We start from the raw sequence: 27,818 nt of genomic DNA, 5'->3' as shown, positions 1-27,818 counted from the left end.
AGGTTGGATGGGGCTTGGAGCAACCTGGGCTGGTGGGAGGTGTCCCTGCCCATGCAGGGGGTTGGGACTGGATGAGCTTTAAGGTCCCTTCCAAATGGGATGAGGTTCAACACGGCCAAGTGCCGGGTCCTGCACTGTGGCCACAACAACCCCATGAAGCGCTACAGGCTGGGCACAGAGTGGTTGGAGAGCAGCCAGACAGAGAGGGAGCTGGGAGTCTGGATTGCCAGGAAGCTGAAGAGGAGCCAGCAGTGTGCCCAGGTGGCCAAGAAGGCCAATGGCATCCTGGGCTGGCTCAGGAACAGCGTGGCCAGCAGGTCCAGGGAAGGGATTCTGCCCCTGTGCTCAGCCCTGGGGAGGCCACAGCTTGAGTCCTGTGTCCAGTTCTGGGCCCCTCAGCTCAGGAAGGAGATTGAGGTGCTGGAGCAGGTCCAGAGAAGAGCAAGGAGGCTGGGAAGGGATCCAGCACAAGTCCTGTGAGGAAGGGCTGAGGGAGCTGGGGGTGTTGAGGCTGGAGAAGAGGAGGCTCAGGGGAGACCTCATCACTCTCTCCAACTCCCTGAAAGGAGGTTGGAGCCAGGGGGGGGTTGGGCTCTTTTCCCAGGCAACTCTCAGCAAGACAAGAGGGCACAAGAGGTCTCAAGTTGTGCCAGGGGAGGTTTAGGTTGGACATGAGAAAGAATTTCTTTATGGAGAGGGTGATCAGCCATTGGAATGGGCTGCCCAGGGAAGGGGTGGATTCTCCATCCCTGGAGATATTTCAAAAGAGCCTGGATGTGGCACTCAGTGCCATGGGCTGGGAACTGCAGCGGGAGTGGATCAAGGGTTGGACTTGATGAGCTCTGAGGTCCCTTCCAACCCAGCCAGTTCTATGATTCTATGATTCTGTGATCCTCTCACCATGTTTATTTCCCACTCCCCAGCAAGCCACCCCACCCCTACAGACACGCTCTCCTGACAACCGCCTGTCCTTAAGGCATATTTTTATTGTTGTTGTTTAAGACATATAAAACCCATTTTCCTGGGTGGCTCTGCTGTCCCTGTGTCTGCCTGTGCCCCCCACCTCATCGCAGTGTCACCAGCTCCTCAGCAGACGTGGGGTGGATGGCAACAGTGTTGTCCAGGTCGGCCTTGGTGGCCCCCATTTTGATGGCCACGGCGAAGCCCTGCAGCATCTCATCACAGCCCAACCCTTGCATGTGCAACCCCACCACCTGAGGGGGAAAGAACCCAGAGGTGGGATGGAGTCCCAGCACCACCAAAATCCAGGCTGAACATTGACGGGGAGCTGGATCCCACCCTGAGACCTGCTCTGAGAAAGTCAGAGATGCCCACGCAGGGACAGGAGGTGGTGGGCCTCCCCAAGCTGTGGTCCCTGCCACCCTCCTGCAGTGGGTCCCCTCCACGCACCTTCTCCTCCTTGCCAGTGCACACCAGTTTCATGACACACTTGACCTTCCTCTGGGTGACAGCGTGGTACAAGGGGGTGAATGATGTTCTGTAGATCTTCACATTCTCCCTCCCGTGCGTGGCCACAGCTTCGTCTGCAGCAGGAGACATTTCAGGTACCTCATGAAGCCTTTATGAGGAGGGAGTCAAAGCACACTTTTGGAAGGCTCAGAACATGGGCTGGAGGTCAAATTGTGTCCCCCAACATCAAACCAACAGCTCTGAGCCACAATGTTCCCAGTTTCTTTCCCCCTACCCACGCCATTTCCATTCCCACCTTCAGTGAGGCCCACGGTGCCAATGGGGGGGTGGCTGAAGACAACAGTGGGGATGTTATGATAGTCCAGCTTGGAGTCCTGCTTGCCCTCAAACAGCCTGTGGGCCAGCTTCCTGCCAGCTGCAATGGCCACTGCAGAGAGGGACAGGGAGCCTCAGAGGGCCAGCATGGCACCAAGGGGCTGGGGAGAGGGGCACAGCCACGGTACCTGGGGTGAGGAGAGCTTTCCCACAGACATCCCCAACAGCATAGACCCCTCTCCTGGTGGTGTTCTGGTACTCGTCCACCACCACATGGCCCTTGGCATCCACCTGCACACCCTGCCATGGGAAATGGTAGCTGCCTCAGCATCTATCCCAGGAGGGATGGGACAAGCTTTGTCCCTAAAGGACCTGTGATGGTCCCATCTGGAGATAGGACATGGTGGGAAGACCATTCTGTGCAGGCTTTGGAGATCCATGGGACCCCTGGAATCCCTGTGGGATCTCCAGAGTCCTCCAAAGATCTGTGGAAGCCCTGGAGACCCGTGGAACCTCAGAAACCAATGGGACCCCCAGAGACCTGTGGGACCCCTGCAGACCCTTGTAACCTGTAGGACCTCCAGAGACCCACAGGACCCTTAGAAACCCACAGAACCCCTGGAAACCCACGGGATCCTCACACCAGTGTGTCAGGGATGTGCTGCCATCTCACCACTTGGTCCAGGCACAGCTCCTCAGTGTTGGGCTCCCTCCCCACAGCCCAGAGCAGGCACTCCACATCCCGGATCACTCCTTCCGTTGGCTTCCGTCCTGGCACCGAGGAGGTCACTGTCACATCCAGCAGCCCACAAGGGGATTTGGTGACTGTCTTGACCTGCAGGGAACAGTGACCACAATGGGAGAAGGTGACAATGACTTTCACTTTGCACTGCAGGACCAGGGATGCCACCAAAGCCATGACCCACCGAGCAGCACCCAACATGGTACCTGCGTGTGCTTCCAGACGTCCACCCCGGTGTTCTCCAGCTCCTGGGTGCAGTTGGAGCTGATCATGGAGTCAAAGGTCCTCAGGACCTAGAGCAGGGACCCACCAGTCCCACCAGATGAGGGTCAACAGGTGAAAGCCTTGCCTGGTAGCCCCCCTCCACCAGCATTTCCCTACACCCACCCATGCTCAGAGAGGTTCGGGACACTTCTGGTTAACGACCAAGTTCTCCTCTCTTTGTTTTCCCTTTTACATTTTTTGGGGTTTTGTTTTTTCTTTCTTTCAAGTCTCAACTTGAAACAGAGCTCAAGGATCGGGGTGCGGTGGCACACAGGGCTGCAGAAACGCCTGGCATGAGGGTGGGAGCTGCTGAAATCCTCCTGGCAGCAACCTACACTCCTCACCTCATCTGACCCTCCCTGCCCCTCCTTACACCCAACCACCAAACATCACCATCTTCCATATCCCATTTCCCACCATCTTCCACACCCCCTTTCCATCCACCTTCTGCATCCCCTTTTCTATCATCTTCCCTTTCCCACCATCTTCCACACCCCCTTTCCCTCCACCTTCTGCATCCCCTTTTCCATCATCTTCCCTTTCCCACCATTTTCTACACCCCCTTTCCCACCATCTTCTGCATCCCCCTCCCCACCATCTTCTCCATCCCCTTTTCCACCATTTTCTGCACCCCCTTTCCCACCATCTTCTGCATCCCTTTCCCACCACCTCCTCCATTCCCTTTCCCACCATCTTCCACACCCCCTTTCCCTCCACCTTCTGCATCCCCTTTTCCATCATCTTCCCTTTCCCACCATTTTCTGCACCCCCTTTCCCACCATCTTCTCCATCCCCTTTCCCACCATTTTCTGCACACCCTTTCCCACCATCTTCTGCATCCCCTTCCCCACCACCTCCTCCATTCCCTTTCCCACCATCCCCTCCATCCCATTTCCCACCACCTTCCGCATCTCCTTTCCCACCCTCCCCAGCCTGTGCCCACCCAGACCCTGCTTTCCCAGCTGGTGGGACGTGATGCCCAGAAAACCACGGCAGCCTGGGATATCCTACCTTATCCTGACGGATCAGCAGGGATGACTTGGAGCCCAAGGTGGACAGGATCCCTGCCAGCTCCACCGCGATGTAGCCGGCACCCACGATAACGCTGCGCCTGCCGAGAAGCGACGATGCCCTCAGCATGGAGCTGCTGGTGGTGGTGGCAGCCCCGGGGGGGGTGGGAGGGGTGGGGATGAGCTCTGCTTTACTTGGGCAGCTCCTCCAGGTCGAAGAAGCCATCGCTGGTTATCCCCAGGCTGGCACCTGCAAAGCAGAGTCCATTTCGCACCCCTCGCCGGCTTCCCATCCCACCTTCCCCTGGTCCTTGGGCTGCCCTCTCTCCAGGGAGTTTTGCCAGGCTCACCGGGAATTTCGCTGTCGGGGGGGACGGAGGGATGGCCCCCCGTGGCTATGAGGATGTGAGGAGCTGTGTACTTTTTCCCTTCCACCTCGATGGTGGGTTGGGGGTCAGCAGTGAACTTGCCGTAGCCCCGAATGATGTCGATGTTAGCCTGAAGGGGAGGGTGGCAGTCAGGTGATTAACAGGAGGAGGAGAGGCAGCTAACGAAGCTGAAGCTCCCACAATTAGAGGATAACCATTAAGGCTGGAAAAGCAGCCAAAAAAACCAACCCGATTTCCCAGGATAGACACCTCACCTTCTTGACGTTGTTCTCATAGATCTCATTCAGGCGTCTCACGTAGGCATCACGCTTCTCTTTAATTGTTCTGGAACAGAGCAGGGGCTTAGTGGTGTCACTGCCACTGAATGGATCCACACAGATCAGAAAGAACAAAAAAACTCAATCCTTTTTATATGTGACACCCACACAACTCAAAAAAAAACCCAACCAACCAGCCCTGAGCTACCCCGCTGTCCCCACCAACACCAGGTTTCTGTGCCTGCTTCCCTCTTGTCTGGAGTCTCTTCCCATGGCTGCTTTGCCACTCTTCCTTCCCAAAATCCAGCAGGAATCCCAGCTAAGCATCTGTTCCTGGGAAGCCTCAAAGTGGCCATGGAACCCTTTGTGGTGCTCAACCAGCCCCAGTGCTCCGGCGCTGACCTCCGGCTGCTCCCGGTGGGACACACACCAGGAGCTGCTGGTTGCCCACCAGCTCTTCCCATCCTCACCTCCAGCTGAACTTGATTCCAGGGGTTTCAAAGCCATAGTCAGCGTGGTCATGGATGAACTCCATGTGGATCGCCGTGTTCCACATCACCTGCCCACACAAACCACCAGCTGGCTCAGGAAGATGAGTCCGATTTTAGGGGAAAATCCCAGGCCTGGAGCACTTTATGGCATCTCACTGGTTCCACTAAGGCTCCCAAGGCCCTGCTTCCTCCCTGCTCCTTCCTCCCCACACCCCACGGTTTGGCAGGCACCCACACCAAACCCAACCCATGGCCAAGGAGCTGGCACTGAAAATGTCCTCACCTTCTTTGGCACACACCCAACATTGACCTAGAAGGAAGTAAGAATGATGAGGTTTAGACTTTTTTTTTTTTTTTCAAAGGGGACACTCTGAACAGCAGGCTGGGACCAAATCCTAGTTCTCCACCCAGGAAAATAAAGGCAAAATCACGTTTTGGGGGGGTTTTTTGGCCAAAGAGGACAGTAAAATCTTCCAGTGCCTCAGGGCCATGTGTTTTGCCCTTCACTTCCTCGATGGAGAACATCATGGTTTGATTTTTTTGTCCTATCAGCCATTTCAAAAACATTCCCAAGGAGAAGGGTGTTTGCCATCCCTGCCCCGAGTTCAGGGGAACACACTTAAAGCACTTAAAACAAGAACCTGTCCCTGGCTTGTCTGAGGAGCAAGTTCGGTTTTCCTGCTCTCCGTGTTCCGAGTTCTGCTCTGCAACCTTCCGGGGGCAACCGCGTTACAGTTGTCCCCAGGGGGACCTCTCACTGTCCCTTTTATCACCCTGAGCACAGCCAGAAGGAACCATCACCCTCCAAGGATGACAAGACAGGTCCTTGCGCAATGCTCCCTGCCCGGGATGGTGACTCTGCCCCCCGGATACCTCTGCCGCGGGATGGGGGAGCGCCCAGAACCAGTATGGGGGGACTGGGACCACCTCCAGGAGACTGGAAGCATCCTGGGGGGGACGGGATCAGCCCCGGCGAGATCGGGAGCAGTCCCGGGGGAACCGGGAACAACCCAAAGGAGAAACGGGAGCAGCCCCGGGGAGACCGGGATCACAGCCGGGGGGACGGGACCGCCCCTGGGGGAACCGGGATCACAGCCGGGGGGAAGGGACCGCTCCCGGGGGAACCGGGATCATAGCCGGGAGGACAAAGCCACTCCCGGGGGAACCGGGATCACAGCCGGGGAGACGAAACCACCCCCGGGGGAACCGGGATCACAGCCGGGGAGACGAAACCACCCCCGGGGGAATCGGGATCACAGCCGGAGGGACCAGGAACCGAGAACAACACGGGGACCATCCCCGGAGTGACCGGGAGTACCCCTGGGAGGACCGAGAGCAACCCTAAGGGGCGGAACACGATCAGCACCGAAGAACCGGAACCAGCCCGAGGGGAACCGGGCCCGCATACCTCACCCCCCCCTCCCGCCGTTTCCCCCGGGACTCACGCAGGTGCCTCCGAGCCGCAGCGGCTCCACCAAAGCGACCCGAGCCCCCAGCTCCGCTGCCCGCCGGGCCCCCGCCAGCCCCCCGGACCCACCGCCCAGCACCAGCAGCTCATAGGCGGCCGCCGCCATAGCTCCGGGCTCGGTAAGGTTCGGTAAAGCCCCGCCCCGGAGCCATCCTCCTCCTCCTCCCCACCACCATCACTACCACGCCGGTCCCGCCCAGATCCCGCCCCGGTCCCGCTCGTCCCAGCACAGCACCACGGGCTTGGGGGCTGACAACGGCAAGTTTATTGTTTGGGGTACAGCCGGAGGAGGAAGAGAGGGGGGAAAGGGCGCAAGCACTTCCAGGACAAATATACAGAAGGGATAAGGGGGAAATAACAAAACAAACCCCAAAAAAAAGAAGAAAAAAAAAAGAAAAAAAGAAGAAAAAAAAAAAGGGGGTGTCAGGATCAACAGAGAAGGGGGGTGGAGCTAAGGGAAGGCTTTTATCCGTGTTATGACAACGTACTCCCAAGCAGGAATCGCTTCCTTTCTCCAGTTAGGTCGATCAGATGGGTCATTCAGTAAAACACAGAGTGGTGGGGGAAGGAATTAGTGTGCATTTCCCTCGGGAATCACCTCTAAGTCATGCCAGTTAAACACTAGGACTAAAAATTTACAAAGAAGCGCCAAAGGAGATGGAAGTGTTATTCGAGTTAATTTTTTTGTTTGTTTTTCTTTCCTCTCTGAACAGTCCAGAAGAGAAACAACGACTACAAATAATACAGCAGGCAAACTGTCGGGCTGATGGGGGACAGGATAGATAATAGTGTTGTAAGGAATTCAGTCTCAAGTTGTGCTAAACACTCTTCGTCCTCTGTATGGCACATTTTGGTCCATGATGGGGATTTTTGAAGTTGAGACGAACCCCGATTTCTTACAGAAACGTGTAAATATTGTTGCTCTTGAAAATGCCAGGTTGTACTTCTTTCTACAAAGGTTAGGAGAGGTTTATAGGAAGTAGTCTGGGGTACGACGGGTAACATGAGGCTCTCCACGACGAGGTGCTGGGTCAAACTGGAGGCTGTGGGGAAGAAAAAGGGATTGTTTTCCCTCCTCCACGAAGCATTTCCCAGCACTACAGTAAATATGGGATTTACTCTCCTGCTGCTATCACCTTACTCATCCCAGCTGCTGCCAAATCAAGTGTTCCAGGTCCCAAAATGAGCACCTGAGAGAGTTAAACTCACCACAATGCTGCTAAGAGAGCAAACAGCACTCAGCACCTGGACAGCCCATTGCTACCATCATGAGGTTTACTGAATGCAAAACTCTCCCACCCAGCTTTACAAAGCTTAAGGCTACCAAAACTCAAAGATAGAAATCAATCTATCTCCACTCTCACCAGCAAGCTGGGGTTAGAGAGAGATGAAGAAAATGCAGAAGCTCCAACTTCTTCAGACAGTCAGGACAAGGAGATACTGCAGGACCCAAGATAAATTTTTAAGAGCTTAACTTCCTAACTTGCTTTTAAATATTCTTGCAGGTTGAGCCCACACCATTCACTCATGAGTGGTTTGAGCTGGCTTTTCCCAAAGGAAACCATTTGGGAAGGATAAGCCATTCCTCAGAATACAGAAGGAGAGAGAATGGCCCAAAGCAGAGATACTCACAAGGAATATTTTAAAGTGTCATCTAGTTCCATGATAGCAGCCTGGTTCCCACAACGGTAGCAGTAATTGGGTGCACTGAAAATGGTAACCACATTTCGGTCATGGCACCAGTTATAACCCTGCAGAAAAAAGAAGAAGAGAAAAAAATAAAGGTCTCTCTTAAACCTCAAACCCATCTGAAGTTCCTTTTAAGGCCTGGAGTGATGCAAGGCACTTGTGACACAGCAGACTTCTCATAAGCCTTTCCAACTGACTTGGTTTTGTTCTAAAAGAATCACCCTACTGCAAGAACAAGCAGAAGTTACCTTATAAAACCAGCCCCTCAGTCACTCCACAGAGAGATGGGCCACTTGTCACTGATGTTTATCCATTTTGGATACAAAATATGAATCATACCACACAAAAAAAAAAAACAAAAAACCCAAAGAAAAAAACCAAACTTGAGGCCTGTAGGCATGCCTTCAGCTTCCATCTGCCACAAATGACAATTTGCCTGTGGGATGCGAGTGACTTCCTGACACACAGTACAACTGAAGGCATCTGCTTGAACTGGATTTTAAAAATACATCTGCTCCGTTGACCCACCTGGCCTTTTTCCAGCAAGATGCACAAGAATAGCTGATCAACAGCCAAAATCAGGGCTTAATCCTGTCCCATCTGACTGCAGAGCACAAGCAGACAGCCTGCTTAACGCAGCAGGGTTAAGTAGAGCGGTCAGCGTGTAAGGAGATTACTCCTGCTACAAAGGGGGTGACAGGGTCCCTTGGGCAATGTACTTGTGGAGCCTGAGGAAAAAGGGCAGAGCAACCCCTCCTTTACATCAGAGGTCAAAATGCATCATTTGTCACTTGTTTTCACATCAATGAAGTCCCGTTTTTGGCATTTACCTGTAGCAGCTTTCAGGCATCAGCTTACCCAAACCCATCAGAAGGTCTCACAGGGGAGACAGGAACTGGCACCCATTTTTTTTTTGTTAATCTCAACTAGCAGAATGTTTTCCCTACCTCCATGACAAGCTGGTGAGCACGGGAGACCAGTGTGAGACCATTGGCATGATTAAAAGTTTCAGAAATATCTTGCCCAAAGGTGTAGCCGGCACCACGAGGAGATATTCCCCAGCCACCACGGTCATCTGGATCCGACCACAACAGGTCACACATAGGACCCTGGAAAAAAGAGGAAGTGTTTCCATCAGATCATCAGCAAGACTGTGATAAAAAGCCACTTTTAAAATCTGTTTTGTTGATAGTAAAAAGACTGCCAGCACAGCCTCCTCTGCACAAAGTGCACGAGCTTATTTAACACACAGAACAGCAGCTGGTTACTCGTTTATCAGTGTTCTTCCCAAAGAAATGAGTACACACTGCTGAGGAAGGTGGAGTCCACATAATCCAAAAATTGTCCCTACCTCCTCTTCCACACACAACATTTGTATTTCCAGCTAGTTAAGTGTAAGTAAAGACATGGAGAGCAGATCTACCTTCTAACCCCTGGCAAGGTATTAATCATTTAATTTCCTGGCCTATCGCTGGACCTGACATAGTAAAAAATATGGTGTGCAACTGGTGTGCAACTTCTACCTGACACAGATGAAGCTCAGCACCTCTTCTTGCTGAGCTAAGGAGCACTAAAGAGTCTCCAGTATTAATCCAAGCCCGCTGCTGCTCCCTGCCCTCTGATCTGACACCCAACCAATGCTGGGGGTCGTTTACAAAGCTTATTTCAATTTCAGCCAAAGGTGTTGCAGGACAAAGAGTTCATTTTTGTCAGTGGAACATTCAAGTCCTTTTTAAGCCCAAACCACTCTACCACAGAGGAGCCATTTACCACCCTGGGAGTCCAGGTGATTTCTTCAGAACTCACCTCAGGCTCCCTGAAAGTGCTGAACAAGGTGAAACACCACAGAAGGAAGGACTGGGTGGGGAGGAGGGACAGTGACATAGCATGGCTTCATGTGGTGGATGTTCACAAGCCTGTGACAAGGCTGAAGGTAGTAAACACTTTCTCTTGCCAAATACTATTCTTTAAGGCAGTGTGATGTTAAAAAAAACAACTGTGATTCTGTGAAAAACAGCTGTGAAAATCTCACAATGCTCCTTTAGCTGTAATCAAAGCACAGCAACTTGTGTGTTTTCCCCTATTCATGTCCACCTGCTCTAGCCCTTAGAGAGGCAACAACCTGCTGCACAACCCCTTTATGATTTCAATGTATTTGTATTTTCTACCAACAGATATGTAAATTTATGATGTATTTCTTTTCCTGTTACCTCATGTGGAACTTCCTGCAGGCGGTCCAGAGCTCTGATATGATCCAGTGTATCTATGGATGGAGAGAGGCCACCGTGGAGACAGAATATCTGTTCCAGAGAGAAAAAAGAGCAATCTGTTCAGTGTGTGTTGTTATGGAAGACTCATCTCAGAAAACAGCTGTTTTGAACTCTGTTATCCTTATTTTACAATCACAGCCATCTCACTCTCGTGGCAGATAAACCAATTTTAATTTGGGCAGAAGGAAACAAAACTAAAAGGCTGCAGCTTGCACAGAGAGATCAGAGCAACAGCAAAGATTCTTTTAAGATCTTGCCTCATGGCCACACCTCAGCTCACACCTGGTGTATCACAAGGGGATCTCTGACCCTTGAGCACCCTTTTAGAATAACCCATACATGCCATACCCTGCCATTCCTTGGGCACCAGGATCAAAAGTCATTCTGCACCATCAATATGTATTATCACCTCACTAAATTCTTTCCCAAGCCCCCAGATTAAAAAAAAAAAAAAAAAAAAGATCCCAAGTTAAAGGAGTTTGTTTGACACTACTGTGTCAAGTTCTGGAACCCCTGGCACAGGAAGGACACGGAGCTGCTGAAGTGAGTCCAGAGGAGGCCACATAGATGCTCAGAGGGCTGGAGCACCTCTGTGATGGAGCCAGGCTGAGAGAGTTGAGTTGTTCAGCCTGGAGGAGAGAAAGCTCCAGGGAGACCTTAGAGCACCTTCCTGTGCCTGGAGGGGCTACAGGAAAGCTGGGGAGGGAGTTTATGAGGGTGTGGAGTAACAGGACAAGGGGGAATGGCTTTAAACTAGAAGAGGGGATGTTTAGGCTTAGAAATTAAAAGAGATTTTTCACTACAAGGGTGGTGAAACACCTGGCAGGTTGCTCAAGGAAGCTGTGGCTGCTCCATCCCTGGCAGTGTTCATGCCCAGGCTGGATGGGGCTTGGAGCAACCTGGGCTGGTGGGAGGTGTCCCCGAGTATGGTGTGGGGTGGGAGTAGATGATCTATAAAGCTCCTTTCCAACCCAAACCAGTCTGGGACTCTGCGAATAAAGTCTGAGGAGCTCTAGGAAGTGGGGTGTTCTCCTTCCAGCTTACCTGTCCATCTACTAGAGCTGTAAGTGGCAGATAATCAAACAGGTCTGTGAAGTACTTCCAGACGTTGGCGTTGCCGTACTTGCGCAGGCACTCGTCGTAGAAGCCGTAGACCTGTGTGATCTGCCTGCTCTCGTGGTTGCCCCTCAGGATGGTGATGCGTTCCGGGTAACGCACCTGCCAACACAGAGAACCCTTCTGTAACACCAGCAGCAGGGACAGAAAGCACTGGTGGGGTGTTTGAAAGAGCTGCCAAGCACTCAGCTCCGTTAGGGAACGCGTCCGCTAACGCGTTTTTATCCACACCCCGACAGCAGCATCAGTGTGAGGAGCAATTCTTTCAAAAAAACAGTTTTGCCCAAGGCTGCTGGAGAACAACTGTCAAACCATACCTTTAATGCTACTAGAAGAGTCACTGTTTCCACTGAGTAATAGCCTCTGTCCACGTAGTCTCCCATGAAGAGGTAATTTGTGTCTGGAGACTTCCCTCCGATTCTAAAGAGTTCCATAAGGTCATGGAACTGCCCGTGGACATCTCCACAGACAGTGACGGGGCAACGTACCTCCTGCACGTTTGATTCCTTTGTCAGGATTTCTTTTGCCTAGTAGGAAAAAACCAAAAACACAGTTGGGACAAAAAGGTAGGGAGCTCCTCCATAGGATATGGGTCAGTGGTTTTAAATTAGAGAAGAATGGATTTAGATTGGATGTCAGGAACAAGTTCTGTCCCACGAGGGCAGTGGAACCATGGCCCAGGGAGGGGGCTGAGGCCTCATCCCTGGAGATGTTCAAGGTGAGGCTTGAGGAGGCTCCGAGCAACCTGATCTGGGTGAGGTGTCCCTGATACTGCAGGGGTTGGACTGGGGGACCCTGAGAGGTCCAACCCAAATCACTCTGTGATACTACAAGCAGGAGGTAGAGATGTTATCCCATTGCATTCACACTGGACACCAAATTTCTCTCCAATAGCATAAGCTGACTACTGAAAAAACATTTCACTGAATGAGGAAAGTCCAAGTACATCCCACAGATCCCTGTGCACAGGGACAAACAGGTTTGCTGCTGCAAGGCCAGGTCATTCAGGTCTTATTGTACCACAAGAACTGACAAACATGTTCAGAAAAGTAACTGAGTTAATTCCCAGACTCCCCGGAAAAAAAGCAGCTTGAACTTCGAGATTTGCACTGAATTCACAACTTCCATCACCACTGGCGTTCACCTGGGAATCCTGTGCTTCTTCCAAACACTTCTCAGTGCAGACAAGATCAAGCACTGTTCCAGTGAGTTCTGTGGGCTCTGTAGCTGCCCCAGCTCCAGGGGGGTACTGCACTGTCAGATGGTGGCATGGGGTGTGTGAGGTGCCTGGAGCTGTATCTCCAGAAAGGGAACCCTCTCTGCCTCTTCCAAGGACACAGGGGAACCAACACATCCATTTCCTTTGCAAAAGGGGCAGGTTTATTCTTCTTGTTTAAGCTGCTGAGGAAAAGGAACACTTCTGAGCTTCACCTTCCTGGCCTGGCACAGAACGTGGCTGCACATGCAAGAGGTGCTTCCTGCCTGCCTGTCCAAGCCTCCTCCAGGACAACTGGAAATGCAAAGTTGGAGGCAATTTAAACACATGGAGCCATAACCAGCTTTCCTGGCTGGCAACAAAATGACCACAGATGGAAGGATGGCATCCCTGGATTTAGTCACCTCTTCCTCTCCAGCCAGCCGTTCCTCAGCTAATTACAGCCATGTCATGCAGCCTATCTACATCACCTTATTGCTGTTATCAAATATCCTGTTTGATTTGCTGCCTCCAGCTCACCAACTGATGCAGATCAGTGCTCCAGGCACACCTGAGAAGACCTACAGAGAGGCTCAGTCAGATCTGAACAAGAGGGACAAGATGGCCAGTGCTGAACAGCCACCAGCAGGACATGACCTGGGTTTCCATCACCAAATCCCTCACCTCAGGATGATGTAGCTCCCACTTGCTGCTACCAGGAGGAAGCTGGACACTCTCAGTGGGCTCCCCTACCTAACCCAAGGTTGATGTGTTACTGATCCTCAAAGACATGTCCCACACAGGGACTCAATGACATATTTTGCAGTTCTCAACCAGCTGGAAACTGCTGAATACACTGAGTCTTTGAGTGCAATGCTAATACTCTTAATTCCATTCATGTACCTTTGAAACACCTTTTGAGAGCTTCTGCCCTCTGTGAGAGTCAAATTCTTAAGAAGAAATGGCATGGTGGTGTTGGGCTGACAGCTGGACTTGATCCCAAGAAGTCTTTTCCAACCTTAATGATTCTGTGATTCTAAACAGACTTTAAGCCTCTGGGGAAAAGCTGCAGGACACTGCAGAGGCACCATACACATTTACCAGGGTCTCAGCCACATCAGTACCCTCTACCTCTCCAATCCACCCCAAAAACCCATTTACCTGTCCTGAGAACACATACAAGTGAGGCAGCATGGCCAGCAGACAAGAGCTCCTTCTTAAGAGGGCAAACACACATTAAACACATCCTAGGAGGGTGAGCCCACCCCAGCCCTGAAATTTTGGTACTAGGAGAATCTAGAAGCTTCCATCAGGAGAGAGGAGGAGCTCGCAGCTGAACAGCAGCAGCTTTTTAAGCTGCCTGCCAGCTGTTGCTGAGGAGCCTATTTTAGCTTACTATGTAGACAAACATACCTTCACTTGAATAGATTAAGGCTGTTGTTTTAGCACCACAGAGCCAGCTCAAATCTGGCTGGGGAGCTCAGCTCAGTTGGCCACAGAAGTTTGCCCTCATGTGACTTTTTAATGCAGAGCAAGACCTTTAAATTCTCAAGCATCATTCACCTCAGAAAAGAGGCAACTAACCAGGGTGCACTGCTCACCTGCTTCACTGGGAAGAGATGTCTTAAAATCACAAAAGAAGGATAAAAAGCTCTGAGCTGTCCTGCATTATCGTAATTTACTTACTTAAGAAGGCTGTTAAACAACTTTGACTTAAGATTCATATTTTAGCTACCTTTGTTTGAGGGAACAGTGACTAATGTTATCAGCTTCCTAAGCCTGTGTCCCACTTGCTGTGGATGAAAAGCATATCCAGGTCAGAAGAGGAAGCAGCTTTTAGGTATTTTTCTCAAATAAGCCTCCATTAAGCATGAAAGTTACCATGTCTGTGCTCAAAATTGCCTCAAAGACTAGGAGATTTGTTGGTTGTGAGCCTGCCCACCATCTCAGCTCCCCTCTTTCCCAGTTTTAGGTTCTGCAGATCACTTTTGTAGACTGGAACACAAGCTTGTCTGCCATCCAGCCCTCAAGCCTTGAAGGGAGAGAGGCTGGAGAGTGGATTGTGCCAATGACCAACTGTCTTGTCCCCACAAGAGGAAACCCAGCAGTCCCAGGGCTTGAACACAACCCACTAATGTGCTGCTCCAAACCCCACATCAGCTCGGAGACTCCCATTGGGATCACCAGGAGCTTAATCCCTCTGTGAGAGACTTGATGAAATCCACATCAATTATTCCACTGGTCAGATCAGTCTCCAGTAACTGGGTAGAACTGATTCCATGGGTGAGGGGATTATGAGTCAACCAGGAGGCAGATTTTTCAGCATTGTGCTTTTACCAGAGGAAAAAAAAAACCAAACCCAAAGACCCCAAACACCTGCTTTGCATGCAGGCTCCTTTGAGAGCACAGCAACTCAGCTCCTCCTGGGAGATTCATTTACTGCTCCACAAGCTCAGTTTGACCCAAAGGGAAAAAAATCAGCAGCCAGGGAGCAGAGGAGAGCCTGGAGCCTCAGGAGTGACAGGGACTGCCAAGGTGCACGTGTTCCTAGAGGTACCCTGGGCCAGCCCACCTCGGGATGAGCCTTACAGCTGGAGAGATTAAATACTCCTGGCCATGACTCAACACTCACAATTTCATGGTTTGAACAGCATCCAGGATGCTGCTTGGCACCACCACTCATGCTAATTTCACCAATTAGTGCAGAAGAGCTTCCTAGCTCATTCTCCTAAAATTATTCTTAGGTGACAGGATCTCAGAGGACATCAGAGGTACGTGCCAGTCACAGCAACACTTCCCCCCCACACCCTCAGCAGCAAATGGCTCCTGCTGCTGGGTTTGAAGCATCAGTTTACAATTAGCATTCAATAACCATGCAAGAAACTCAGGTCTTCATTAGTGATAACAATCCTCCTCCTCCCACCACTGCATGACACAGAGCTCTCAAGCTGCTCACAGCAACGAGACTCTTAACCCTCCCAATACATCCAAAGAACAAGGAGAGAAAAAAAGAAACAAGAGAGAGATGGTTACAGATGGCTGCTTGCCTGTGTTTAATTTAAGAGACAGGTCTGTTACCTGCCTTCTTTCACATCCCATTTTATTACCTCAGTGAACAGCCCTTTCCCTGGGATCAGCAGGATGGCTCTCAGCTCCCTCACCCACACCAGAATTCCTTTGCTGACCCGATGTGACCTTGAAAACATTCAGTGGTTTCTGTGTCCAAACTCAGGAGCCCTTCCTATTAAATGAAGCCAACTCCTTGGCCTTTTAGCCCGACTCCAGCTGTCCAAAATACAGGTTACAACCCCTGCAAGCTCAAGGGCAGCTTGGTGCTGCCAGCACTACCCAAGTTAACAATTTCAAAGCCAGAACCAGCACAGAAAGCACCTCAAAAAAGCGCAGATACAATCCAAGTCAGAACTCTTGTACAAGACTTCCACTGCCTGTTTAATTAAAAGGTTTTTAACAACCTTCTGCCATGAAGAGAGTCCAGGAACACGGTGTTAAGAGAAGTAGTGTGATGCCAGGCATGTTTCTCCAACATACTGGAACACTTCTCGTGTCTACAAGCTCCAGCAGTGATCATAATTGTTTGTCCTTCCATTATCCTCTAAATGTCAGCATGATTTTAGGTAGGTTTCATTTTAAAGACCAGCAGAATGGGAAACAAGCATTCTCCTGTTGTCTTGAGCTGACATCTTGATTAACTGCACGAAGAATACAAGATTGATTAGCTGCCAAAATTATGTCATAACTGGGCAGGTGAAGACAGAATGGGACTTTTACAGGTGCCAGTGTCAAGAGCTTTCAGAGTACAGAGTAACCTGGCAGACCCTCATCCAGCCTTCCCTTCATTACTTTCCATAATGCCTGCAATTCAAACCAAGACTGACCCACAAAGACTCATCTGGAAATTTTTTGTGGGTTTTTTTTGTGTGTATGTGGGTTTTTTTGTTTGTTTGTTTTGTTTTAAACTTCTGCATACTTTCACAAACATAAACCTGAGACAAGAGGTACTACTGTGCTTGGCCTCTTGGAAATTAGTCACACCAGAGGGAGTGCTAAGAAGCAAGACAAGGTTGGTAAGGCTTTCTCCAAATATTTTCTCAAGGAAACAAACTAAAGCAGCTTTCTGGCTGGGCTGCTTCACACCAAAAGCAAGCACACACATTCCAAAAGTTTCTTGTAAGCTCCTTTCTACACCAGATGAATGATACAACCACTCCCCAAAAACTTAGGAAAAAAGCCATGAAAGAGCATTGCTGAGTATGTATTTCATACCCATAAAGAATGAGGTGCTGTGACAGATGACATTTGTTTCTCAGAGGTTCAGGGCTCCTGCTTGCCAGCTGGATGACAAACTCCCTCTCCACCTCCAGCTCCAACCTGCTGAGCTGTGCTGCCCCTCTCCCTATTTACTGGGTGATCCCTGACACGCAGCCACAACCTGCTGGCACTGTCCTCCTGCTTTTCAAAACATCTGAATTAACTTCTCAAAGCTCCTGAACAAAGCAAGCAGAGAAGAAGGGAAATGTTTGTTGTTTTGTTTTGGTTTTTCTGTCTGAGCTTGCTGGTTAGAAGAGCAGTTCCCAACCAGCAGTGCTTGGAGCAGGGGACAGACTGTGCTAATAAATTATTTCAGGCTTATTAGCTGGGCCTCACACAAGAGGGAGCACAACCAGAAGGAGCTCTTACTCACTCTCCAAGACACAGCTACTCCTCATCTACTCCTCATGCCACTGCTGTTGCTCCCTGCTGTAGCATCAGCCCTCCTCACCAAACTCCTTCAGAGAGCTGGAAAAAAAGTCATAACACAAATGGAGAGGCCTAGCAGGGACTTAAAAAAAGTGAAAGGGGAGGAAGAAAACAACCAAACAACAAAACAAAAGGGTGAGCTAGATGTCAGGATCACTGATGAAAGCATCTGAGAGCCTGGAGTCCTGCACAGCCTCTGGCTGTGGCACTCAAACAAGCAGCTCCTACCTTTCCAGTGAGCATCCCAACACATCCTGAGGTTGCAGCACAAACCCTCATCTGCTGTCCAGATCTCATCACCCCAGGAGGGTACCCAGGATCTGGCAGAGGGAAACAGTCCTCTGAGGCTGTCCCTGAGGTGTTCAGTCACTGGCCAGAGTGTGTTGCCATGAACAGGCATCAGAAAACATGTTCCACTTCTGAGAGGGCTGATCAGGAGGTGACAATGCCAGGCTCACCATCAGCCACACAACACTGAAGGGAACACTCAACCAGCCCCCCCTCTGCCTAATTATCACCAACCCACCCAACACAGGAAGCAAAGCTCTTCCCTGGACCACCTGATGCCCACCTGGGTCTCCTGCTGGTCACTGAGATAAGTAAACAGCATGAATAATCTTTGATACTGTGTGTGTTACCACAGATTTAACTGCCAAAAAAAAAAAAAAAAAAAAGCTTAACTTGAGCATAAACTGCAATATTGAGGGAGTGCTCACATGGAGGTTCTTAACTTCTCAGGCCTAAGGATTGGTCTCTCCTGATGGAAAAATAAATAAAAAAAAGCCTCTTGACAGCCTACCCTAAACAACTCCAAACAGGAATGTGCCAAAGGGCTGTCCAAACCTCTGTCCAAAATAGCAAACCATGCCCTTTATCCTGCCATTTCTCCTTCTATTTTAGTCTCCCTCAGCAGCCACTGAGCCTCTGCTCAGGTCGGCAACCACAGCTTCTCTCTTATCCCCCCTCTGCTTTCCTAGATTACACATCCCATGTCAGAAGGTGTCCTCATTGATTTAGGGATGACTTTTCAGCATGTGGCTACTACACACTACGAGATGCCAGGGAGAAGTGCAAGCTGAGGCCCCTAAAACACAGAACAGATCCCTCCTCGCACTCACCACCCCCGAGTTTAGACGATCCCCAAAACCAAAGGATGAAAACCGTACTATTGAGGGCAAATTGTGGGCGAGAAAAATAAACTACAACCCAGGTGGTTTTGACACTGTCACTGCATACCAAGGGACTCCCAACCTCAGCCATACTGCAGGCAGCACCGCGGCCTCACAGCCGGCAAAGTCAGGGGCAGCCGAGCTGCTTCCCCCTCCCAGCACCTCCCCCCTGTGCTCCCACTGCCATTTTCCCGGAGGCTTCGCCCGCAGCTCCCCAACACCGGGGCTGGGAGCTCGCACACCCCAAAACCACTCCCGGCTCTGGAAAGCCCCTGCTTACCAGGTCCCAGAGGCGAGAGGAGGCCGGGCCGGGCCCAGCGAGTCCTCTCCCGCCAGCCCCGCACTCACCTTCTCGCAGAGGCTGCGGACCTGGCTCTCGCTCAGCTGCCGGCACTCGTTCAGCTGCTCGATCCACTGATCCAACTCCTTGGCGAAACCTTTTTCCTCCATGGCGGCGGGGCCGGGCCGGGCAGGGCAAGGGCCCCACCGCTGTCGGGACCCGCGAGGCCCGGGCCCGCCTCAGGCCGGCGGCGCAACAACCGAGAGGTGCGAGGCCTTCCCCGCTGCTGCTCCGCGTAATGGCGGCCCCCACCCCCCCCTGCGCCTCCCCTCCCGCTTCCTCCCGGCGCTGCGCACTTCCGGACACACCCACCCCGCGCGCGCTCCCGGGACCCGCCCCGCGCGGGGGCGGTGCCGCCTCCTCTGAGGGGATCTGAGGGGATGGCGGGGAGTGTGTGAGGGGAGCTGAGGGGATGGCGGGGAGTGTGTGAGGGGAGCTGAGGGGATGGCGGGGAGTGTGTGAGGGGAGCTGAGGGGATGGCGGGGAGTGTGTGAGGGGAGCTGAGGGGATGGCGGGGAGTGTGTGAGGGGAGCTGAGGGGATGGCGGGGAGGGTGTGAGGGGAGCTGAGGGGATGGAGGGCATTGCCTTGAGGGGAGCTGAGGGGATGGCGGGCATTGCTTTGAGGGGAGCTGAGGGGATGGAGGGCATTGCTTTGAGGGGAGCTGAGGGGATGGAGGGCATTGCTTTGAGGGGAGCTGAGGGGATGGAGGGCATTGCTTTGAGGGGAGCTGAGGGGATGGCGGGCATTGCTTTGAGGGGAGCTGAGGGGATGGCGGGGATGGGTGTGAGGGGGGATGGCGGGGATGGGTGTGAGGGGGGATGGCGGGGATAGGTGTGAGGGGAGCTGAGGGGATGGTGGGGATGGGTGTGAGGGGAGCTGAGGGGATGGAGGGCATTGCTTTGAGCGGAGCTGAGGGGATGGCGGGGATGGGTGTGAGGGGGGATGGCGGGGATAGGTGTGAGGGGAGCTGAGGGGATGGCGGGCATTGCTGTGAGGGGAGGTGAGGGGATGGAGGGCATTGCTTTGAGCGGAGCTGAGGGGATGGCGGGGATAGGTGTGAGGGGAGCTGAGGGGATGGCGGGCATTGCTGTGAGGGGAGGTGAGGGGATCTCTATGCTTCCTCTGAGGAGATCGCTCTCCTTCCTCTGAGGGAATGGCGGGCATTGCTGTGGGGGATCTGAGGGGATCGTTCTGCTTCGTCTGAGGGGGTTACGTTCATTTGTATGAGGGGGTCTGAGGGGGTTACGTTCATTTGTATGAGGGGATCGTGTTCATTCCTCTCAGGGGATCACAGTCATTCCTTTGGGGGGATCACATTCATTCCTCCTCTGAGGGGATTGCTCTCCTCCCTCCTCCTCTCTGTTCACCCTCTGGGGTGCAGTGGGAGGCAGTTTGGTTGTAAGTGACGCTGTGAGATCACTCAGACTGACTCTTAACACTGCCAAGGCCACCACTGAACCATAACCCTCAGCACCACATCTACCTAGGCCTGAAGTCCCTCCAGGGATGGGGACTCCAGCACAACCTGACAGACCTTTCATAGAGTCATAGAGTGGTTTGGGTTGGAAGGGACCTTAAAGCTCATCCAGTCCCAACCCCCTGCATGGGCAGGGACACCTCCCACCAGCCCAGGTTGCTCCAAGCCCCATCCAACCTGGACTTGGACACTGCCAGGGATGGGGCAGCCACAGCTTCTTTGGGAAACCTGGGACAGGGGCTCAGCACCCTCACACTGAACAATTTCTTCCTATTGTCTGACCTAAATGTCCTCTCTTCCAGTTTGAAACTATTTCCCCTTGTCCTCTCACTCCACGTCAAAGCCATGTCCGTGTCCAAAGCCCTCCCCCAGCTTTCTTGGAGCCCCTTCAGATATTGGAAGGTTGCTCTGAGCTCACCTGGGAGCCTCCTCTTCTCCAGGCTGAACAACCCCAATCCCTCAGCCTGGCTTCCCAGGGAGCTGCTCAGCCCTCTGAGCATTTCAGTGGCTCTGCTCTGGACATGTTCCAGGAGCTCTGTGTCCTTCTGATGCTGGAGACCCCAGAACTGGACCCAGTACTCCAGGTGGGGTCTGAGCAGAGCAGAGCAGAGCAGAGCAGAGCAGAGGGGGAGAATCCCCTGCCAGGGCCACTGTCAGTGATGCTTTGGGTGCAGCGCAGGACAGGGTTGGTTTCTGGGCTCCAAGCACACAGAGGGCTCATTTTGAGCTTCTGGTCCACTGCCTCCCCGAAGTCCTTCTCCTCAGGGCTGTCCTCAACCCTTCCACCTCCCAACCTATATTAGTGCATGGCACTGTCTCGACAGGGAAGAAATGGTTCCTAATACTCAATATAAAGCTGCCCTGGCACAACCTGAGGCCATCTCCTCTTGTAAGAGACTCACTCTCCCCTCACCACAACCTCATTCTGGGGAGCTGGAGGGGATGAGAAGGTGTCCCCTCAGCCTCCTCCAGGCTGAGCCCTCCACTTGCCTCAGCTCCTCCTCCTGAGGCCTGTGCTCTAGGGCACTGATCTGACTTTGAAGTCGTGGCAGCATTTTGGGGGATTTTTTCCTTCTTTTTTTTCTTTTTTTTTTTTTCCATCTGCCAGGGCTTCTAAGACACCAGCACTGTATCAATTAATGATAAAAAGTAATATAGTTGCTTAGAGCCTCATACTTGATCCATCGGTCAGCCCTAAACTGTGGCAGAGCTGTGAACATTTCCATCTACTGCAGCATGCCCAGCTCTTTGTTTGATCTCCTCTCTGTTTTGATGTGCTTTACTGCAAGGGAACAGTAATTTATCATGATAATGATATAATAACTCTGGTTATTACATTGCTAAGGTCTGCAGCACTGGGTTTGCTCAAGTGCCTGGCCCAGGCAGTGAGGAATGGGATTTTAGGAGGTCACTGGTGGGAAACTTTCCTGGGATTTCTATCAGAATAAGATCAGTGAAGTCCCTGCAGTGTTTTTGTTGGTTTTTTTTTTCCACATTAGATGGAAAATCTGAGAATCACTAAGGACCTACTGGGGCTGTGCAAGTGTTCTTCTTCCAGGACAGCCAAGACACAGCTTCCTTAATCCCCCCTGGTTCAAGCAGCTGGACTTGGGGACTTCACCCTGAGGTGAAGGAGAAGATTAAAGGGTTTGAAACACCCCATTCCTGAAGTGAACCTCCCAACTGAAAATACATCTAGCAAAGTAAAAGGGAGCAACATACATGTGAAAAATACCATTTTTTAGCCACTCTTGAAGATCGTCCGTTGTTTGCCATTTCAGCACCCAGAAACTGTTCACATCCACCTGGATGTTTTATTTGCTTGTTTGTTTCCAGCAGATTATTTTTAACCAAATTGCCCGTGTTTGTGGCAGTGCAGCAGAGAATGTAATGGCCCTGGGATTAGCAGGACAATAAATCTTCCCACCCAAGGGGTCCCCAAGGACAGCACACGCCGGGTGCCTCCAGGAGCACCAGGGAGACTGACACCCACCGTAAAAATCCTTCTGTGGCTTGTCCAAAATGTCCAAAAAAAAGCACACCCGAGGTCTCTGGAGGTTGTAATGCAGTGTTCAAACAAATGCCAAGTGGCTTTTATTTACGCCTGTCAATTTTTTAATGTTTTTTTTCATTATTTAACAGGGGGAAATGAAACCAGAGAGAAGGCTGTGTGTAATGTGGAAGTCTCACGTTGCTCCTGCTGGGAGAAATACCACACACCCCGAGGCTTGCTGCAAGATCAGAGAACAGCACTAACTAGCTGCTAGTTAACCTGGTTAGTTACATACTTCCTAATTAGTAGGTTGATTATTATCCCACGCTTTAGACTGGAAGCTATTTGCCAACCCCTTTCCCTGCATACAGTTTCTGTTTACTGATCCCTTCCCTCCATTAAAATATTCAGCAGGAAAAGGCTAAGTGGGAAGCTTGGATAGATGTGTTTCTCTTGGCTCCTTATCAGGAACTAAAGAGGTTTCTCAGGTATCGATCCGAGGAGGCAGGTCCTCTCCCTGGCATCAGTGAAGGAACAGGAAAACCTCATCTACAAAACCTTGAAAAAAAAAAAAGCCAGAGAGAGGTCAGAGGAGAGGAAAGAGGCCAAGAGTGGCAGTGCCTGGAGGGGGAGAAAAATCACTAAAAATTGACTTTGTGCAGCATACACACAGGGGCAGTTTCCCACAGGAAGGAAGGGTGGCAGCCCAAGCCCCTGCACAGCCTCCCCCGAAACATTCCCCTTAAAACCAAACCTGTCTCAAAGGTAACACAAAACGCTCTCCCGCATCAGCCTGCAGCATTTAAAATCAAAAATAGCTTTTTTTTAAATTTTATTTTTGGAGGGGAAGGGGAGGGGAGGGGGGGGAAGCCCGAGAGTCTCGCGAGCGGTTTTGTTTGCAAACGCCGGCGGATCCGGAATATTTGCTTATTCCTTTTATTGAACCCGCTGGCTTGATTTGATTATGTCCTTGGAAACGCCTCTGCAAATCAGTTTCCCAGCCTTCTGAGGGCACTGCAACGTCTCCAGCCACGGGTGCCAACTTCCAGCTCTAACCCAATGAGCCATTAAGACCCAAATGGTGTCAGATGCTGATGCCCCCACAGCTTTCGGCCTCTCGCTGCTTCCAGCCAGCTCATCACCATCAATCCCTTTGTTCCCAAATGCAAAATACCCCCCACACCCCCACCGTGTGAGATGATTTACCCTCAAGGAAGGCATCAGCAATGATTTAATCTCTTAAATTAAGCAAGCTGGAGGTTAATCTCTTAAATTAAGCAAGCTGAAGGGTGGCCGTTCCTCTGCCACGCACTTACCTGTAGGAAGGGGTCTGATGATGAAAGATGAGGGGGGGGAAAAAAAAAATAAAGGATGTTAAATTGAAAAGCCCCGGGGAGATGAACGCGAGACAACTGAGAGAGAGACATTTATAGTCTGAGTCTTGGCTGAAATGATTTCCCCTCCTGGGCAGAGAGATTTCCTCCTTGCCTTTATGGGAAGCACCCGAAGGAGAGGCACGGTGCAGGCACTTTGGAGTGGTGATAAATCTGCTGGTAAGGATCAGAGCAGACAGTTAAGACTACACAAGTAAGCAAATTTATTTTCAGACGGAACAAATATCGTGGCAAACGACAATATGCAAATTCAGTTGAGAAGGGGGGGTAAATATCAGACTTCTGTTTTCAAATCGATATAAAATATAGACAGATTTTTATTTCCTCCAAAAAGCAGCTCGCGTCAGGGGAGGGGGGCGGTGGGAGGGGGTGGGTCTCTTCACGCCATCCGAGGTGTGTGTCACCTGCAAAACCTCAGGCTCAGGAGGTGGCAATGCTGGGAGGAGATGGAGGTGCCTTTGGGAGCTCCAACTTCCCTCGACTTCAATTTTCTGCCTCCATTCCCATAAAAAGCCGATTCTTGCCCCTCCGTGCCCACCTACCACCTCTGTATGGATGGGGTGGCCACAGGGATGCTGCTTTTTAGGGATGAGAATCTTTGGAGGCACCTGCACCTCCTCTTCCTCCTGATGGATCGGCCTCCTGTGGAAAAGCCTGAGAAGCCAGCAAGGGAGCAGCTCACCTGGGATGCCGGAGCAAGGAGACAAAATCCCCTCCTGGAATGAAGGTGCTGGCGCGCTGCTTTCTAGAAAAGCCATCTCAAAGGAAAGCAGACATAAAAAACATTAGATTGTCAATGAGGCTTTTGAAACAAATTCAAGTTTATCATTTGGTGAGGATGTGTTTGCCTCTGTGTGTGTGTGTGTGTGGGATTGGGGGGGGGGGGGGGTGTTTGACTTCATACAAACAGACAAGAAAGAGATGGTGAAGTTCAAGCTCCGGGTCGGCATGTTGTCAGTTAGCATCCACAGAAGCACCATGGGATAGGGAGGAGTTAGCACCAGAGAGTTTTGGAGGGACCTAACTGAGAACATGCGTCACTTGGACAACCTTGGGGACAGGTTGGGAATGATGTGGGACAGGGAGGGACATGGGACAGTCCATTAGAAACAATACAAGGCAGTTCATGAGTTTTCATACAGTACAATACAGCCACTGATCAATTAACCCTTTCAGTACAGTACATGACAAGTAACACTTTGCACCCTGTTATCACTAGGAAAGGAGGCTTTGGGCTGGCTGGGAGTTTTTAACACTTCTTCTGCCTTTTGATTGCAGGGTTTGCAGACTGCTTCTCATCAAATCACAGAATGGTTTGGGTTGGAAAAGACTTTTAAGATCCGTGAGTCCAACTGCTGAAGAGTGTCCATCCCACCTCAGCTCAGACAGCCTGTCCCCAGCCTGGCTCCCAGGAGGATGGCCTGAGGAATCAAGGTGCCACCAGTCCATCCACCCACAGCCAGGTCTTCACCCAAATTTTCCTGGTTTGGCCAGGGAAACAGAGCCACCACCCCTCTGCCCCACTCCAGACACCAAACCGAGGAGAAAAAAACCCTCAGTTCTGGTGCTGAAACGTGCAGAAAAGGGCTCAGAGGTTGAGTTCAGATAGCTCCAAAGCCAAACCCACTTCTTCCCTCAGGCATAGTGAGAACAGGGTCCATTGGAAAAGTGCTAAATTACAGTACATTGGCATTTCCATATGTCAACTATTGAACAGCAAAACAGATTGTTTGAAGACAGAATCAGTATCGTACAGTAAGTTCACACTTAATTCTTCACCGTTTCTACACTTGTAACACATGCATTTTATTTCCATTAGTTTAATGCCAGTAGGACCAACATCCTCCAGAACAATGAGCTAACATTAAACAAAACTTCCTAAGGAAAAATATTAAGCATCACATAAAGTTTCAGAAAAACCTCTTCATTAGCATCACAAGGTACTCAGATTTACATTTAGGAGTCTTCATGCCATGACTTTAAAACACCTTTTGGTTAATATCCTGGGGGAGGGTGGGGTGGGGAAGGAAAGAAACCCAAAAAACAAACCAACCCAAAAATAAAATAAATAAAAAAAAACATAAAAAAACAATCCCAGGGAATAGGTGGGGGAAAAAACAGATCTATTTGCACGTATACAACACACACACGTGCACGTCCAGGCAGAGAGGTGCACGGGTGTGTGGGGGTTCTGCTTCCTGCAATGCACAGTTTGTTCTGATAAACTTGACTCATTTCAAGGGCGTTTGCATGGGTCCAAAAGAGACACACACAAGACTCTGAGCTATTGAAGCAAATAAAAAAAAAACAAAAACAACACAACAGCCTCTCCTGGAGAAAAAGAAAAAGTCAGCAAAACGCCGCCCGCGTGTCGTTACAGTGCGCTTCCCGTGAGCTCTCTTGGAACCCAAACCACTCAAAATCCCTACAAGAGCTTTTTATTTTCCACCTAAAAGGTCCTTCTAAAGCTAAAGGTGCTCTTCCCTTCCCGAAGGACAAGATGCCAACTCCAAGGGGCAAAAACTACACCTGTGGGAGGGGGAATAAAACCCCAAAAGACCTGTTCCACGGCCCCCTTCCTCATGAGCTTAATTTCCAGGGACTCGAGGAGATGAGTGAGCTTGTTGAGGGGTGAACCTTCCAAAGGGTTCACCTATATCCTTGTGACAATGAGAGGGGTGTAGGCTCTGAGCCACCAAGGTACTTTCTGAAGAGGTTGTCCCCTCAGCTGCTGCCATTTCAGGGGGCTCAGGTATCACAGCAACATCACCAGGTGCTATTTTTTTAAAGCTAGATTTGGAGGATTAATTTTAGAAAAACTGGAGGGGGGGGGGGGGAAAAAACCAAACCTGGATTCCATTTATACTTCCATTTTTAAATCCAGTGGTAGAGGGTATAGGAGCATAATACTTTGGGCTGCTGAAGGTTTGTGGGTTTTAACCACTGAACACCCAAACCCATGATGGTCCCTTGGAGATTGGAACCTTGAATTGAACCCAGTCACCAGAACTGGAGCTGGGAAAATATTTCATCTGCTGCAACAAGCAAACACAACACACCATTTTTTTTCTTTTTTTTTTTTTTTCTGTTTGCTGAAGGATATTTCCACCATGCCTGCTTGCTAGCAGCAAAGGAGAAGACCTAATTAACTTCTCTCCATTCAAACTCATCATATGGTGGGGTTTATCCATCAAGTGTCACTGGGGAAAGCTTCCCAGGAAGGAATATTGCCAGGGAAGGACTTGGATCAACTATCAGCTCACCAACAAGGATGAGCAGGACTCCCAAGTGCAGGTACCCTGGCATGAAGGCAATGCAGACAGAAAACCTACAAGGGGTTTTTAAAGGAGCAGAACATCCTCACTTGGTTAGGACTGAATGGTTTGGGACATGGAAATGCAGATTATTCTGGCACCCTAGAAATCATTTCAAATCCTAGATTTATGATGATGTTGACTGCAAACTCTACCCTCCTGATTTCTTGCTGGCAAGGGCCCTCTGGTCCCTGACCATCCACATGGAAACACCACAGGAATTTAACAAGAAGTGTGGCACATCTGAATTGCCTCCTAGCTCGAGACCTGCTCAACCCCTACCACCACCTCCCAAATCCAACAGCAGCCTCCCTCCCTCTGGTTATTATGCTCCATCTTCTAAATCACCTGTGAGTCCTTTTTCCTTAAAAACACCTTTCAGAGTTTAAGCCCCGAATCAATCTCCACAGCACTTTCAGTACAGGCACAATGATGGCTTTTATTGCAACAGCTTGAGCGCAGTCTTTGTTGGTACCAGCATCTCAGACTGGTTTTTACTTCACTGTCCCACAGATTGGGGCCTTGGACTGAAATTTCTTGTCCTCTCAATTCCAATTATAAATTAGATGATCCTGCACCACCCCGACCCCTTTCAAGACTCCTGCATCTTTGGTGGTTTTTATAAGCTATGCGCTCGGGTCTCTGGGTGACCTCAAACTTTACAACAAGCTCCTCTGCCTGGACCTCAGGGATTTAGGTGTTAGTTCTGGTGTGTAAAAGAAGCTTGGATGGGT

At 50.7% G+C, this 27,818-nt stretch overlaps 2 protein-coding genes and 1 long non-coding RNA gene across 4 annotated transcripts; 1 reads left to right on the top strand and 2 right to left on the bottom strand.

Moving 5' to 3' along the window:
* Positions 1 to 966: 966 nt before the first annotated feature.
* Positions 967 to 6,514, bottom strand: GSR (glutathione-disulfide reductase). Its single transcript, XM_071744036.1, has 13 exons — positions 6,345 to 6,514; positions 5,183 to 5,209; positions 4,879 to 4,967; positions 4,406 to 4,475; positions 4,113 to 4,260; positions 3,958 to 4,012; positions 3,764 to 3,863; positions 2,695 to 2,781; positions 2,420 to 2,581; positions 1,935 to 2,046; positions 1,727 to 1,858; positions 1,411 to 1,544; positions 967 to 1,214 (listed from the first exon to the last, which is right to left on the bottom strand). The coding sequence occupies exons 1-13, from the start codon at positions 6,471 to 6,473 to the stop codon at positions 1,065 to 1,067; spliced, it is 1,395 nt and encodes a 464-aa protein (XP_071600137.1). The 5' UTR covers positions 6,474 to 6,514; the 3' UTR covers positions 967 to 1,064.
* Positions 6,515 to 6,609: 95 nt separating this feature from the next.
* Positions 6,610 to 19,182, bottom strand: PPP2CB (protein phosphatase 2 catalytic subunit beta). Its single transcript, XM_071744037.1, has 7 exons — positions 18,913 to 19,182; positions 11,760 to 11,969; positions 11,371 to 11,544; positions 10,267 to 10,356; positions 9,004 to 9,165; positions 8,000 to 8,118; positions 6,610 to 7,410 (listed from the first exon to the last, which is right to left on the bottom strand). Exons 1-7 carry the CDS (start codon positions 19,012 to 19,014, stop codon positions 7,338 to 7,340), a joined length of 930 nt encoding a protein of 309 aa, XP_071600138.1. The 5' UTR covers positions 19,015 to 19,182; the 3' UTR covers positions 6,610 to 7,337.
* Positions 19,183 to 21,293: 2,111 nt separating this feature from the next.
* LOC139796207 (uncharacterized) lies at positions 21,294 to 26,601 on the top strand. 2 transcript variants are annotated; one of them, XR_011725889.1, is made up of 4 exons: positions 21,295 to 22,430; positions 22,526 to 22,658; positions 24,357 to 24,497; positions 25,049 to 26,601. It is a non-coding gene; the product is annotated as an uncharacterized lncRNA (long non-coding RNA). The 2 variants fall into 2 exon arrangements; XR_011725888.1 differs by having other exon boundaries at positions 21,294 to 22,430; positions 24,357 to 26,601.
* The last annotated feature ends 1,217 nt before the right edge of the window (positions 26,602 to 27,818 follow it).

This window comes from Heliangelus exortis, chromosome 4 (genome assembly GCF_036169615.1).
Source record: "Heliangelus exortis chromosome 4, bHelExo1.hap1, whole genome shotgun sequence".
NCBI classification, from domain to species: domain Eukaryota; kingdom Metazoa; phylum Chordata; class Aves; order Apodiformes; family Trochilidae; genus Heliangelus; species Heliangelus exortis.
The sequence above is the reverse complement of the archived record's forward strand: the minus strand, read 5'-3'. Positions and strand labels throughout refer to the sequence as shown.